This window comes from Canis lupus, chromosome 13 (genome assembly GCF_048164855.1).
Source record: "Canis lupus baileyi chromosome 13, mCanLup2.hap1, whole genome shotgun sequence".
NCBI classification, from domain to species: domain Eukaryota; kingdom Metazoa; phylum Chordata; class Mammalia; order Carnivora; family Canidae; genus Canis; species Canis lupus.
This window is the reverse complement of record NC_132850.1, coordinates 3,255,604-3,272,338: the sequence shown is the minus strand read 5'-3', so window position 1 is coordinate 3,272,338 and position 16,735 is coordinate 3,255,604. Positions and strand designations below refer to the sequence as shown.

The 16,735-nt window shown below is 36.7% G+C and overlaps 1 protein-coding gene across 17 annotated transcripts in view; it reads right to left on the bottom strand.

The window, feature by feature from the left end:
- The window catches only part of SCMH1 (Scm polycomb group protein homolog 1), a 177,539-nt gene that overhangs the window by 118,148 nt on the left and 42,656 nt on the right, over positions 1-16,735 (bottom strand). For 5 of the 17 annotated variants that reach the window (XM_072771675.1, XM_072771676.1, XM_072771674.1 and 2 more), the window contains exons 1-3: positions 8,046-8,161; positions 3,753-3,821; positions 3,277-3,300 (exon numbers count right to left, since the gene is read on the bottom strand). Coding sequence is in view for 4 of the 17 variants with exons in the window: in XM_072771673.1 (XP_072627774.1) it covers positions 3,277-3,300; positions 3,753-3,821; positions 12,628-12,640 (106 nt within the window). In the remaining 13 variants the exon portion in view is untranslated. Of the gene's footprint in view, positions 1-3,276; positions 3,301-3,752; positions 3,822-7,601; positions 7,688-8,045; positions 8,162-12,627; positions 12,758-16,735 lie in introns of those variants that run through there. The other 12 variants (XM_072771673.1, XM_072771679.1, XM_072771686.1 and 9 more) reach the window with 7 other exon arrangements.

Below are 16,735 nucleotides of genomic sequence, written 5' to 3'. Positions count from 1 at the left end.
ATCCATTCAACAAATCTATTTATCATGTGTATCAAAGCATTGTGCTGGGCACTGAAGATACAACTATGATCAAAATATTGTTCTTGCCCTTACAGAGCTTCACTGAGGGCCAGAAATTAAACAACCAACTATAATAAAGTATGATAAGTACTATAGTTGGCTACAGAGGGTGCTCTAGGAGGGCTTGTGGAAGGATTCCCAGAGGAAGTAACCTCTACACTTCTAAATTAAAGTGTTAAAATGATAAACAGCAAGTCGGCCAAGACAAAAATTTTTTTAAAGATTATTTATTTGAGAGAGAGAAAGAATGCACAAGCAGAGGGGAGGAGGAGGTAGACTCCCCTCTGAGCGGGGAGCCCAATGTGGGGCTGGATCCCAGGAACCTGAGATTATGATCTGAGCTGAAGGCAGATGCTTTAACCGACTGAGCCACCCAGGAAACTTGAGAGAAAATTCTTTGAAGAATCTTTTGTTTTAGTCTGAAAGAAAAGCATGTATAAAGACCCAGAAGTAAGAAAAGGTACCTCTAAAGACTGAATATTTTGGTATGGCTAATGGATAGAGTTTAAAAAAAAGAGAAGAAGAAAAAGAAAAAAAAAAAAAACCCAAGACGAAATCAGAGAGGGAAACCCGTAAGAGACTCTTAATCATAGGAAACAAGCTGAGGGCTGCAGGAGGGGAGGGTGGTGGGGGACAGGGTAACTGGGTGATGGACATTAAGAAGGGCACAGGATATAATGAGTACTGGGTATTATATAAGACTGATTGGGGATCCCTGGGTGGCTCAGCGGTTTGGCCCCTGCCTTCAGCCCAGGACGTGATCCTGGAGTCCCAGGATCAAGTCCCACATCAGGCTCCCCGCAGGGAGCCTGCTTCTCCCTCTGCCTGTGTCTCTCATGAATAAGTAAATAAAATCTTAAAAAAAATAAAAAAGACTGATCAATCACTGACCTGAGTTTCTGAAACCAATAACCCATTATATGTCAATTAATTGAATTTAAATAAAATAAAAAATAAAAGTAAAAAAAATAAATAGAAACTCATGCTAAATTAAAAAAAAAACAAAAACAGAAAAGAGGTTTTAGATCAAAGTGGTGTTCAGGTATCAGAAAGTCTCCTACACCACATTAATAAGAAGCCCTGAAGGCTCTGGGGGAAGAGTCATTCTGTCTACAGTGTGAAGGAAGGATTAGAGGAGGACAAGGCTGAAGGCAGGAAGACTAATTAGGAAGCTATTCTAATAACCCAGGTATGAGATAATGGTGCTTCAACTAGGAAGGTAGCATGGCAGTGAACAGGCAGTCCCTAGAGGTGCTTTCTAATAACTAGAGGTTGGTGAATGAAAAATTGGCTAAACTATTCCATATTGCCCTGAAAGTTGTAAGTATGATTGACAGAAAATTTACAAAAAAACAAATCAGGGGCCCAATAAATATCTGTCTGAATATGAAGAGAGTTCCTGAGGATGCTGTAAGTCCCCAACAACTTTGAGGATTTCAAGACAAGGCATTTTATAAGATACTCAAAATGTCAAATTTGAAATGCTGGGCCAAGTTAGATTACCTTAAGGTCTTTTCCAAACTTGGAGATTCTAAAAATCTACTGAATTTCATTTCAGTTTGATATTTGGGGTTGCTCTCTATGCCTGATGGGCAAAATGAAACCTGCAGGATCAACTCATCAGAGGCTATGCCTGGCTATGCTTGTGTTATGTTGGCACAGCTTCTACTCCTTGTACAAGGAAAAATATACTCTCAAATTTTAACATTGCTCTATGTACTCCATGCTAAATTGAGTATCCACTTTTTACAATTACCTACCAACAAAATAGATTGTTCACAGCATACCTTGTCACTGAACCATATGTAATTGTTACCATATTAGCAACAGAACCAAAATCAGCAGCAGCTCTGAGTACCTTCCATTTGCCTACACCATGCCACACAGTGTTCAATATCTCCTAAGTTCATTATAACCAGAAAAGTATGTTTTATTGCCAGTTTAAAGATGAAGAAATAGGCTCAGAAAGATTAAGTAATTTTCTCAAAGTCACAAAACTGGTAAGTAGGGAACAGGGATTTGAATGAAGGGCTATCTGATTCTTATGTCTGTGCTATTTCTATCATACACCAATGCCTTAGCTTGAGGCAAGATTTAAGTCCTTAAAAAGTGATTCTCATTTATTGTTTATCAAGTGCTAGGCCCTTTACCTACATTATTTCATTTCAATCATTTTTTTCAGCTCACATTCATAGAACACTTCACTTCAAAGAATGTTCCAAGATTTGACTTAGAGTAATTATCTGAGGATAGTTCCTCAACCGAATGAAAATAACAACATCCAAAGGTGAAAAGTATTTGAGAGGTTTTAAGATGCTTTCACATCTATTAGCTCACATAATCTTCTTAAAAACCCTGTGAAGTAGGGAGAATGGGATTATTATCCCCATTTTCCAAGTTAGAAAACTAAGGATCGTCATCACAAAGTTATTAAGTGTAGCGGACTTTCGAAGAACCCAGGAGTTCTGACTCCTAGTCTAGTGTTCTACGCTATCTTTTTTGTCAGTTGGCAATAAAAGTAATGGTTTTGGAAGAAAAGGCAAGAGGGAATAAAAAGATAGTGATCATAATAGAGCTGAACACATGAAGTTGCAGTAACAAAATATATAAAAATATCTGAACAAAAACTGATAAAGGCATTAGGATAATAATATTTATATAATATAGATTTTAAAGGACTAAGAAGTTAAGACTGAAGTTTATGTAGAAATCCTGAAGGCTGATTAAGAATTATTAACATTAACATTATTTCTTGAATCCTAGTCCTGAGGTACACCCTGTAGGGATGAAAACTAAATGTAGTAGCACTTTGATTCTTGCTATTTCGATTGTTAATATTTCTGATTGTGTTTAGTTAAAATTTAAAGAAAATATTTAGGTTAAATTTCAGTTCAATATATCTCATGAATAATTTCTTTTGGGAAAACCCCACCAAATTCTGATTTATGGACCATCAGGGTTTGTTTTAGTTCTAGATTCAGTGAATTAAGAGTAACTTCCAGTTTGGGTCAGCCCCTGTGCCTCCCCTACCCCTCATCTTTGTTAGCTTGGTCTGCACCTCCTGATAAGGACTGGCTGCAAAGGCTCCTAAAGCAGATGAGCACAGGACTCACTAGCCCATGGGGAACACAGCATAGCATTCTTTTCCAAGTCACACTCTAATCTCTGGTTTGGTTAGTATTCATATTTAACAGAAATACAAGAAAGAAGTCTTACCTAGTTCCAGGATGTCAGTAGCTTCTATTAAAGAAAAAAATGTTACAGTGTAAGTCATGACAAACATGCCAAAATGATAGAAAGGTAAAGTTCTGGGGTAAAATGAAGGCTTGAGAGTTTGTGTAATCCAACCCTCTCATTTTAAAAGATACTGAATGTGTTACTAGTAGTTGTGGAATATACCACCTAATTCTGCCTCACTCCTAAGGCTAAACTCTTAGAAACTGGAAATGCAGACAGGCCAAGCAATCAGGCCTAAGGCTGGGAAGCTAATTTGGAATTACCTGTATTTAGAGTCCTGATTTCTGGTTCAAAACAAAGCAAATTGCTTTTGATAGTCACCATTACAAACTCTAATGTTTGCTTGTGCTTTAATAAGTGAGTTCTTTGTACCACAGCCCTCTAAGAACAGAGGTTTCATGGTAAGAGATGTCAAACTAAATTTTTCCATGCTACATAGTTTTTTTTTTCCTTACCTTGATATTGGGATGCAGACTCTGAGAGATGACCATATTTGTGTTTTCTAACATCATTCCAGTCTATTACTGCAGGAAGAGAGAAAACAGTCACGTGAAAAGAAAATGCAAGATTCAATACTTCTCTAATTTAACAGTATGTATTAACAGATTTTGATAAAGTAATCCACTTATGAGATTGTATTCTAAGGAAATGCTCAAAAATACAGAAAAACGGCTTTATTTAAAAAGCATTAGTTTTGTTTATAATAACAAAAAACTGAGGGGATGGCACCTAAATGTCGGGAAGACTGATGAAGATACCACAATACATTGATCACTTGATAAAGTATTTTGCAGCTGTTAAATTTTTCCAAAGGCTACACAATGAAATAGGAAAATGTTTAATGTTATCTGGTAAAATATCAGATCAAAAATTATATTTATGGAATAATTGCAATTATGTAAAAAAACTGAAAACAAAGAACAGCCCTGTTATGAACTGAATTGTGTCCAACCTCCTTAATGTTCTAATGTGATTGTATTTGGAGATAGGATCTATAAGGAAGTAATTACATTAAAATGGGATCATTAGGGTGAGCCCTAATCTGGTAAGACTAGTGTCCTTATAAGAGGAAATCTGGACATACACAGGGACAAAGAAAAGACCATGTAAAAAAGGGGAGAAGACAGACATCTACAAGCCAAGGAGAGAGGCCTCAGAAAAAAATAACTCTACCATACCTGATCTCTGACTTCCAGTTTCCAGAATCATGAGAAAATAAATGTGTTTAAATGACTAAGTCTATAATTTTTGCAGCCCTAGCAAACTAATACAACCTTACAAAGTTACCACTAGAAAAAAAGAGAAGAAGAGGAAGAAGGAGGAGGAGGAGGAGGAGGAGGAGGAGGAGGAGGAGGAGGAGGAGAAGAAGAAGAAAACACAGCAAATATAAACATCTGATTATGGTTAGGCAGTGATCCTATTTTTTCCCCCTATCTTCTAATCTCATATATTTTTAAATTTTCTATAAAGAGTATAAGTTACTTTCTACTGACCCTACCACTTTCTTGCCATTAATTACCCATCATTTTTTACTTCCCTTCTTACACAGTTCAAATTCCATGGTCCCTCATTAAAAACACCTCCTGGCAAATACTCTTCTTTCCCATCTCTTTTTTGTCAAATTTGCCTAGGAAAGCCTCAGTCTTAACTCTGGTTAAAGCCACTTGTCCACTTATCTACCATGCCTAACCCAACAGCTCACAAATGCTGAAGAAAAACAAACGCAAGCTTACTGGTCTCACTTTAAACTCATGGCCATAATTCTCAAATGCAACTTGACACCATCGAGAAATCATACATTTCCCTACTGTGTTTGCTTTTCCACCTTCAAAAAAAAAATTCATATATTTTTCTCTCTTCTCATACTCCAAATATTCCCTCCCTCATTTTCACTCTTAGAGATGATGTTTTCCGTGTTCATTGAGAAAACAGAAGGGACAGGAACTTTCTATATGACTCATTTCAGGAAGGTAGAGATCTGATTATGTTTAGTGGTATATCCTCCATGCACAGTATAGTAGCAGGTGCTCAGTTAGTGTTTGGTGAATGAATAATCTACTCATTCATCATTCTTTCTGACTGCTCTCTATTGTTGTGGATGAAGTATCTATTTTTATCAAAAAGCAACCCTCCAGTTTTGCTCCAGATCTCATTTTTCTCGCATCCTCTCAAGGACTTTGCAAGTATTCTCTTTCTAATAGACTGTTTGCATCCGCATCCTTACTGCTCCATCATCTCCTATCAAAACAAACACACAAAACAAACAAATACCCCACCTCCTACTCTCAATCCCACATATATCCCTCCTGCTATATCCTCTATTTCTCAGGGAAACTTATTTTAAGAGTTGTTTATCATCATTGCCTTCTCCCTTCTTCACATTATCTCTTCATCCAAATAGGTTTTTTTTTTTTTTTTTCTGGTTGGTTATTATTCCACTGAGATCACTCCCAAATCTATATATTTCTAGCATTGGCCTCCTCTTGGAATTCCATGCTTACATATATGACTACCTATAGGTCATATATGACCCATCAAATCAGACATTTCAAACTTAACATCACGGAAACAGAATGCCATGTCTTACCAATCTGTTCCTCTTTTGTTTTTTAAAGTTTTTATTTAAATTCTAGTTAGTTAACATACAGTGTAATATTAGTTTCAGGTGTACAATATAGTGATTCAACACATCCATACAATACCTGGTGCTCATCACAAGTACCCTCCTTAACCCCCATCACCTATTTCATCCAACCCCCTAATCCCCTTCCCTCTGCTAACCATTATAGATTGCTCTCTATATATAGTTGAGTCTGGTTTTTGGTTTGTCTGTCTTCATTTTTTTTCCTTTGCTCATTTGTTTTGTTTCTTAAATACTGCATATGAGTGAAATTATATGTGATGGAGATGCCATTTACTGGTTTTGGGGAAGATAATCTGTTCCTTTTTGTCTTCTCTAAACCAGTAAATGGTATCTCTGTTACCGAGTTGCTCAAGCAAAAAAATCCCTGAAGTTGTCTGTGATGCCTCTATTTCCTTCATACTCATACCCACTCAGTAAACTCTGTTGGACCATGTCCCAACCCATCTGTCACTCTCCTCCCATGGTTCACACTCCAGTTCCAGTCACTGTCCTTCTTACCTGGACTGTTATGACAACCTGCTAACTGGAATCCCTGCTTCACTCTTGGTCTATTCTAATCTACTCACCATACAGGGCTCAGAGTAAGCATTTTATTTATTTAAAGATTTATTTATTTATTTTAGAGAGTGAGAGTGAGAGAGAACAGGGGGAGAGGGAGAGGGAAAGAATCTTAAGCAGACTCCCTGTTAAGTGCAGAGACTGATTTGGGGGAGAGGCACTCGATCTCATGACCCTGAGATCATGACTTGAGCTGAAATCAAGAGTCAGATGCTCAACCGACTAAGCTACCTAGGTGCCCCAAGAGTGAGCATTTTTATTTTTTTATTTTTTAAAATATTCTATTTATTTATTCATGAGAGACACAAAGATAGAGAGGCAGGGACATAGGCAGAGGGAGAGGCAGGCTCCACACAGGGAGCCCCACGTGGGACTCAATGCCCAGACTCCAGGATCACGCCCTGAGCCAAAGGCAGATGCTCAACCACTGAGCCACCCAGGTGTCCCAAGAATGAGCATTTTAAAACACAAAACAGATGTCATTCATCTGCTTATGGATGGCTTCCCAATAGCTTCCCACTGAGTTACAGGTGCCTTGCACAGCAAATGCAGGATTTGGCTGCTGACACATCTCTGATCTCAGCCTGTATGGCTTTTCCCTTTTCCACTATACTCCAGTCACACTGGCCAGTGTTCCACCCTAAGTGTCTTCTCTCCTAGTTGGATGTCCCCTGTCTTTCTAATACCTGCCATGTTTGTTCTCCCCTAAATCACTGATAAAGATTACAAATTTGATCAGGCTAAAAAACTGGTGACAGAGACAAAAGATATTAGGGTATCATAACTGATTTTATATTAAAAAGTTTTCACAATTTAAAAAAATTTTATACTTAGGATGTATTCTTAAAAATTAAATATATAATATGTATTCCACTTATGTACCAAAGTTTTCACTATCATCACTCAAGTAAAGATGAGCTATCAGTATACGCAAAACAGATTCAGGAAGCCACAATAAATAGAAACCGGGCTATAAGATCACTAATAAAATAATTCAAAAGCAACCAACCCAATTTAGGAAAAAAATTCTCTAGTAAAGAGAAAAAACAAAAGCCAGACTCAATGATGAAGCAAAATGAACAAAATAATTAATAAACTTAACTGGGCAGAAAGGCATCAAATAAGGCTCCACAAGACAATGAATAAAGGAACTCCTGAGAAGAAATACTTGAAACTCCTGGCACAAAAAAGTGGAATCTGGAAAGCAGCCTCCAGAGAAGAAAAGGAGACAACAACTACATTCATTACAAATTGCTTAATTTTTTTTTGTGATTTCTTTTTTTTAATTTATTTTTTATTGGTGTTCAATTTACTAACATACAGAATAACCCCCAGTGCCCGTCACCCATTCACTCCCACCCCCCACCCTCCTCCCCTTCTACCACCCCTAGTTCGTTTCCCAGAGTTAGCAGTCTTTACGTTCTGTCTCCCTTTCTGATATTTCCCACACATTTCTTTTCCCTTCCCTTATATTCCCTTTCACTATTATTTATATTCCCCAAATGAATGAGAACATATAATGTTTGTCCTTCTCCGACTGACTTACTTCACTCAGCATAATACCCTCCAGCAAATTGCTTAATTTTTAAGCATCACGATAAATTACTCAGTAGATTAGGGAATCATCCCTGTATCAATTCCTAAATGAACAGAATGCAGCCTCTGATAGGAAAAAAAAAAAAGGGAGCTAGTTATTTTTCAGAGCATTCTAAGATTAATGGCCATGTTTCAGAATATATTATGATATGTAGCTACTATTTTTAAACAATCAGTCTTATTTTATTCTGTCTCCCCACGCAGTATATTTCTTCTCTGGTCTTCCCTCTTCTAGTTAACAGCGACAAATCAGAAACCTGGAGACCTCCTTAATTGTCTGTTCTCTTTTGTCTTCCAGATCCAACCAGTTACCAAAATCTGTCAGTTCTCCCTCTGAAATGACCATCTCCTCTGTTCCTACTCTGAGTTTAAGATTTCATTCTCTCTCACCTGCCTGACAGAAACAGTTACTAAAGTCCTGTGTGGGACCCCATCCCTCTCCAAACCATGCTCTAGTGCTCATTTTCTAAAATACAGATTAGATAAAACTTGTCACTACTCCTTTAAATATCTTCAAAGATCAAAATCTAAACTGTCTCCATAATGAACATGCCATATTGTTTTCTGTGTCTGGACTTTCACTTTTCTACTTGGGAGATTCCCATTTATTCACTATGGTCCAGGATAATGTTACTTTGTAATAGCTTTCTGGCAATATCTCTAAGCAGAGCACTATTGCCACCTTCCACTTCTATACCAGCTCTACAGTGTCACAGCTAAATACTACTAATCCAGTTTTTGGGGCTTGGCACACAACACTCAAAAAAAAAAAGTTTGTCTTTTTGCCAAACTCAGAAAAATATTAGGCAATGTGAGAAAATCACACATATTAAGAAGTCAATGTTTATTTTTAAAAAAGATTTTATTTATTTGAGAGAGAGAGAGAGAGAGAGAGCAAGCATGAGCAGGGGGTGAGGCAGAGAGAGCAGGAGAAGCAGATCCCCACAGAGTAGGGAGCCTAACTTGGGGCTCAATCCCAGGACCCTGAGCTTACGACCTGAGCCTAAAGCAGCCGCTTAACTGAGCCACCCAGGTGCCCCAAGAAATCAATGTTTAAATGCAAGCTTTTATCAAAACAATTTTGACACATAAATGGATACTTAGATACAGAATCCAGCACAATTAGATATTAATTATTCATGTTAAATAGGAATAATAATTTAAAAACAGGTCATCTAAAACTGCATATAATAGACAAATCATTTATATACTGATTTTGGAACTTTTTCCAAACAGATTTACTATTTCAATACCTAGGCTAATATTAAAAACGTGCTTGCTATCATTTAATGCATACAGAGTTTCGGTTTCAGTTTTGCAAGATGAAAAAAGTTTGCAGATGGAAATGGTTGCATAACAATGTGAATGTATTCAATGGCACTAAACTGTACACCTAAAAATGGTTAAAATGGTACATTTTAAGTTCTATGTCTTTTATCACAGTTTTAAAAAAATATTTTATTTATTTATTTGAGAGTGAAGCAAAAAGGAGAGCCTGAGCAGTGGGAAAGCAAGGAGACAGAGCAGGGAGCCTAAGCAGGGGCTGGATCCCAGGACCCAGGGGTCATGACCTGAGCTGAAGGCAGATGCTTAACCAACTGAGCCACCCAGGTGCCCCTTTGTCTCAGTTATTAAGATTCATTTAATTTAAAAAAATGGACTTCCATTTCTGCGATGTCAGGAGGCCACACTGATTCCATTTCAGATTCTACCAACACCTATCATTACCATATACCAGGCCCAGCACCAGGCACTTTCACACATATCATCTCAGGTATTACCAACATCTATTTGCAGGTGAATAATAAGAATCTGAGGCACATAAAGTTTAATAGTGCCACAGAGGGGAAGGGTTGGTGAGGCAGCAGCAATGAAAGATGTGCAATAACTGTTCACAAATAAAAAACTGAATTGAATTAATGCCTGAATCTGGTTTATATAGACTTATTAATTCAATAAACATTTATTATTTGTTATTTGTCAGGCACTGTTCTAGGCACTGAAGATAGGTCTTTAAAAACAGATTAAAAACTCCTGCTTCTCATGAAGTTTACATTCTATACCACAGGTTCCACAAAACGTGATCTTTTGACTGGACGCATTTGAAATAGCATTCATTGCAGGGAAGCAGATGTCAGAATGAGAATTCCTGGCAATGAGAACTATCCTACAGAGAATGGGTTATTCATTCCTCAAAGAGTACAAATAGAGAGGCTGGATGATCACTTATCACCAAAGATGCTGAAATTTTTCCAAGCTGTGAAGGAATTTATGGGTAGGAAAGGGATTAATTACCTAACTTCTAAGATCCTATTCAACTTTGGAATTCTATTTCACTAAGCAACAAACAATATTATGAGGCAGCAATACACAACTATATCTTGTGTGTGTGTGTGTGTGTGTGTGGTTGAGCATATGCACACATTCTATGAACTATTTAGCTATAAATTATGTCTTTTTTTATATCAATTATGTCTTATTCCCCTTTACATCTCATGTGTTTAAGTCCATGAAATGAATGAATGAATGCGATGCCACAGGCCTATAAGACAGTAGATTGCTTCCTATTAAATCCTGTTCAATTTGACATTTAAATTCTATTTCCAATTTGCTATTTTCAAAATAACCCTCTAAAGTCTTTCCTATTTCCAGATTGAAATTATAGTCATTCACTCTTTAAACAAAAATTCTTTGACTATGCAAAGGTTCTAGCCTTGTGCCAGATAATGTGGGGTTCAAAAAGCAATAAAGTCTCCTTTCAGTCTAGAAGAGGGAGAAAGATACATGACTAAGTGTGATAAAGTATTATAGGTGCTGCATTAAAAGTATATGGGGGCTCAGAAGGTAGAGGAGAGGGGAGAAGACAGTTCTGTCCAGGGAGAAGGTGGAAGGAAAAATTAAGGCTATGAAAAAGTAATTGAGTCTTGGGGTTGGAGTAATAAAAGTTTATCACAGAGAGAATAATGTAAAGAAAGAAATGATGCCATAAAGACTACGTTAGACCTGCTCTGTCTAATATGGTAGCCACTAGCCATATGCAGCACCTGAAATGTGTTTATGTAACTAAGTAAATATTTAATTTTAATGTTTTATTAATTTAGATTCATAAATGACATTCAGTACAGCTATAGGAAAAACTTTTTTTTTTATTAGTTCCATAGGTAGAATTTAGTGATTCATCAGTTGCATATAACATCCAGTGCTCATTACATCAAATGCCCTCCTTTCTCCCACCTTGTTTGGAATAAAACTGGGTAAGAGAATCTACTTTTTCCAATGAAAATTGTTGAAATCTTTAAAAAAAAAATTGTTGAAATCTAAATATAGATAAAGTATTTCTGATAAAACTTGGTATCTGAATTGAGATGTGCTATTAGTTGTAAAACATGCACCAGATTCTGAAGACTGAGTATGAAAAAAATGAATGCAGAATAGCTCATTATGTATCGTTATATTGGTTACATGTCAAAAATAGTATTTTAGATACACTAGGTTAAACAAAATAATTATTAAAATTAATTCCTCTGTTTCGTCTTTACCTTTTTCAATGTGGCTATTAGAAAATTTAAAATTATGTATGTGACTTGCCCTCTATTTCTATTGGACAGTGCCATGTTGGGCAACTGTAGTATAATGTGGCTGGAGGAAAAGGCATGTTAGTGGGTATGCTAAGAGAAGTAAAATGTGGTCAATGTCAGTGACTATATTTTTTACTATAATGGAGAAAGCAGATCTACTATGAGCAAAAATAAGCCAATGGGCAGAAGTAGAGGTGAGGGATAATGTAAAGAATACACTAATGGCTATGGGACCTTGGTTCTGGAGGCTCACTACACTCTTGCTTTTCACATGGCATAGCTGTTCAACCTGTCTAGTAATTAAAGGAATCCTAACTATTTCAGATGTACAGATAGATGAAAAGACTTTAGAGAAATTCCCATGATTTTCATGTCAAGTAGAAGAGCAAGATTAACTTAATCTTAGACAAGGCAAATCATCTCACCTCAGGAAATCCAAAGCAAAGGATAAAAAAAGGAGTAAGACATAATAAACTAGAAACCTATGCTTAACAGAGAGATTTTATATATTTGAAGATTCTTGATAAGGTCTTAGTTTCTATAAAGCTAAAAGTTTATTTGGAATCTAAACTCTGAAACTTATGAGATATTTTTATTAAATTCAACTAATACTATTAAAAATATTGCTATAAAAATGGCAAGAATACATACCTTCCTGATATGGCTTTAAGTTTTAATGACATTTAAATATTTAAACACTAAAGAGTCTAGCGGCCTAACAGAGAACAAATTCATTAAATAATAGGTTTTTCTTTCATTTCTTAATAATCTTGAGTGTTACAAAAGTCTTTAGGAATTTAGAAAGCAAGTTCCTTCCATGAACTGAAAAAAAGACATCATGGCTAAAAGAAATGGATAATGAATGACAAAATTAGCAAGAAGAATTCCTAGAGTCAGTCCTTGCTAGATCTCTTAATCCCTCTTACCTCCAAAATAGGGTAAAAAGATACTTACCACTAGGCTGCATAGTCAATGGACTTAAAACTGGTCAAGGAATTAAGGAGTTTGGGATTTATCCCTGGATCCACCAATACCTTACTCTGACCTCTGACAAGTCAGTTTCTCTGTATGTTAATTTCTCCATCTGTAAAATGGGGGTGGAAGGAAGGAGGACACTTATTACCCCTTAATGTACTGAGACTTAAGTATTAACAAGTTGACTACATTATTTAAAAAGGACAAAAATTAAAAAATAAAAAAATAAAATAAAAAGTAAGGACATTTAAATATATCTTTTTTGCTTATTAGAATAGCTCAAGGTGGACAGTACCTTGTAACAAGTTACCACAGGTTTAACTTAACTAAGCCTCAATATTCACAGAAATCAAAAATACAGATATTTGCTACATTTGGTCCCATGCAAATACTGCATATGAATATAATTTCCAACTAACCAGGTTAAGCCAAAAACTCAAAAGATACTAAAAATCCATTATGGACTGAATGTGCTCCCTCACAATTCCTATGTTAAAGTCCCAACTCCCAATAAGACTGTATTTGGAGACAGGACTTTCAAGGAGGTAACTAAAGTTAAATGAGGTCGTAAGGGTGGGGTCCTAATTTGTCCTTATAAAATGAGGAAGAGACATCAGAGATCTCTCTCTCTCCACAAACATACAGAGAAAAAGGCTAGGTGAGGATGTGGCCAAAAAAGTGATTGTCTATAGGGTGAGAAGAGGCCTGACCAGAAACAAACCCTGCTAGCATCTTGATCTTGGACTTCCAGACCAGAAACTGTGAGAAAATAAATTTCTGTTGTTTAAATCACCCAACCAGTGGCACTTTTTTTTTTTTTAAGTGAAAGTCCAAGCAGACTAACACACATGGTCACAGGACAAAAGAGGCTGTAGTCACTCTTTTTTAGAATAACTACCCCATGCAACACTATTCAGTTTTCAAGTTGCCCTAAGAATCTTCACTCTTTTACTATAGTCTGACTATAAAATAAAGCAAAACAAAATAAAAACAAAACAAATATCAAATTGGAAATTAAAATTCTATCCTGTTTTGAATGTCAGCAGTATTTTCCCTTTAAGGGTATTTTCCTTTTAAGATTTTAGGCAACTAACTTAACTGCACCGAGCCTGTTTTCTTATTAGTAAAATAGGGATGGTAATCCCAATGCTACTTGCTTTACTAGGTTGTTGTAAAGAACAAATGAAAAAAAAAATGGCTTTAAGAGTAAATAACACAGGGCAGCCTGGGTGGCTCAGTGGTTTAGTGCCGCCTTCGGCCCAGGGCGTGATCCTGGGGGCCCGGGATCGAGTCCCACACTGGGCTCCTTGCATGGAGCCTGCTTCTCCCTCTGCCTGTGTTTCTGCCTCTCATAAATAAATAAAATCTTTAAAAAAAAAAAAAAAGAGCAAATAACACAGTTAATAGGGATTATTAAGAAAAACTTGCTGTTTGCTACTTTTCTAAGAAGGAAAACTGAGATCCTGAATAATACAATGTACTTTAGAACCTCCTATTACTAGTCAGCCCCTAAGGATTAAAACACTTGATTTTTGAGCAGCGACTCTAAGGAATATCTGCTAGAATTATTTCTACTTTGCCTCTTTGCCTCTTCTCCCTTTGGCTTCCTCTTACTGTTGACTGGAACCTTTAAAAAATTATCATAATGCAATCTTCTTGGGGGAAGCAAAAGTGCCTATATTTATTCCAAAAGACTGTAATGACACTAAGAGACTGGAATAAGAAGAGTAACCTGAATCCTCAAAATGCATGTTTGAAGCCCTGAAACACTAAGAGAGAAATCTGTAGAACATTCTAGAAAACGTATCCTCTTTGCTTTCTGAGAAAAGAGCACAGGAACATAGACTAGTAATATAAAGTGGTGGTGTCCTACTGAACTTTCTTTGATGCCAGAAATGTGTTATCTAATGGGTAGATGCTGTGGCTCTTCAGCACTTGAAATATGGCCCGTGTGACTGAAGAGTTCCATTTTTGTTTGTATTTAATTTTACTAAATTAAAAAATTTCACTTAATTACAGTGGTGACTATACTGGATAGTGCAAGATCTAGAGAATGTAAAGATTCTGGTATTTCTGGAAACCCTTGAGAGAAAAATAATATGTAACAGAAAAATTTACAAGGCTATGGAAGCATCCTTTCAACACGTGGCAAAACAATCATAATAGGTCATCCCCTGAAGCAGGGAAAAGTAGAAGAAATTCTTCATATATTAAGAAAAAAATTTAATTATAAATTATCATTTATATATTATAACAGCAGTATTATTAATATTATATAGCTATTATTTTAAGTGTTTATTATGTACCAGATATTGTGCTAATTATTTCAATAAAACCTTCTTGTTAAATCCTCACCAGTATGATACCCCTTAGTATGGTATCATTATCCCTTTTTAACCTACTGAGGAAATAATACCCAGAGAGGTTGAATAAGTTCCTAAAAGGCTACAGTCAATAGAAAAGCCAGTATCTGAACCCAAACTTTGCTCTTAACTACACTGCTTCTCTCTCAAAAGAAAAAAAAAAAAAAAGAAAAAAAATACAAGAAATAAACCTTACAAATGCTTCTAACATAAAATAGCCCAACTTAGATATTCTACCCACTTTACTACAGTAAAGACTGAAGCACTGATCCTTATTAGTTTGACCTGAACACTGAATTAATATTAAGCATAGTCTAGGATTTAATGAGGCAAAACTCGATTAAATGGAGGATGTTCAAAGGTACCATGTTTTAAATATTCATTGAGCTTGGAAAACACAAAAGAAGTAATGCAGGCTTACATGCACATATCAATGAGGGGGGAGGGAGAAAGGGAAGAAGGGACAGAGAAGGAGGGATGTTTTTCTCAGAAATATAAACTGGAAAAGAGGAAAAAGAAGCATCAAACATACTCCTGAAAACTCATGAAGACAAAACTCTTTCAATGTTAGCAATGATAGTAGTTATGATTTTAATAAGCCATAATCCTATGCCAATAAGCACAGAGATCAAAAAGGAAACGCTGGGAGCAGCATACCTGCCCCACTGTGGTCACGGAGGACAAGCTACAAAGGAGGCAAGAGACAGACAAGGGACTAGTCAGGGATGTACCACTCTCTCTGAGCCATTCTCTCTTATTAGCAACTATTCCTAGTGCCTTTTAGCTGATTCTCTGCCTCCAGCTCTCCTTCATTTACTTTTATTCTGTTCAGAGATAAGTGTGATGAGATGGTAATATTCCTCTGGGATGATCTGCCAGAAGAGGGGGAAGGGGAAGCAAGCTAGGCAATCTCTTTCTCAAAGAGAGCAATAAATCCTGTCTTGTGCATGCAGCAGTTGTGAACAAAGAAGATGGAACAGATCTCTCCTTGGCAATCATCCCTGCCCCCACTCCCTCTGTAGCAATTATACATCTCTGCACGTGCACAGAGAGAGAAGAACCCCAGAGAACATCAGCATTTCCTTTAACAAGCAAGGCAGCTAGCAATGAATGGCTAATGAAAATGCAGAGAAGCCATAACTCCCTCTGTCTTGCAGGCAGACCTAGGAGACTTCAACTATGTATAATGTGTACCCCTTCCAGAGGCTTACAGAGGTGTGATCCAGAGCATAAGAGAGGCTGATGCTTTCTATAAAGCTTCTGGCTCATGTTTCCTGAACAGGGAAGAAGTTTAGTGTTACCAGTGGTGCCACATCATACTTCCTGGCAGAAATATATCGATCTCATGTCATGAACTAAGTAAGGCACCACCACCACCACCATCATTCCCATCAGTATCCAGAAAAAAGTAAATAACAGTACTGGATGATCTACACTGCCAGTTAGAACACTTTGGAGGTAGAGTTTTATGTTCAAATCTAGTTCCTATACTCTGAATGAGATATAGGAATACAATTCTATTCAAAGGAAAGCAACAAGGAAAGTAAAGGTTTAAGAAACTGTGGAGTTTTAACCAAGAGAAAAGAAGACTTGGGGGAAACAGGAGAGCTGTTTGCAAAAACCTGGTGTGTTCTCATGTAGAGGAGAGATGAGATTTGTTCTATTTGCTCAATATTACCCCAAGGGACAGAATAGGACTAGTGGGTAGAAGGTACAGGTAGACA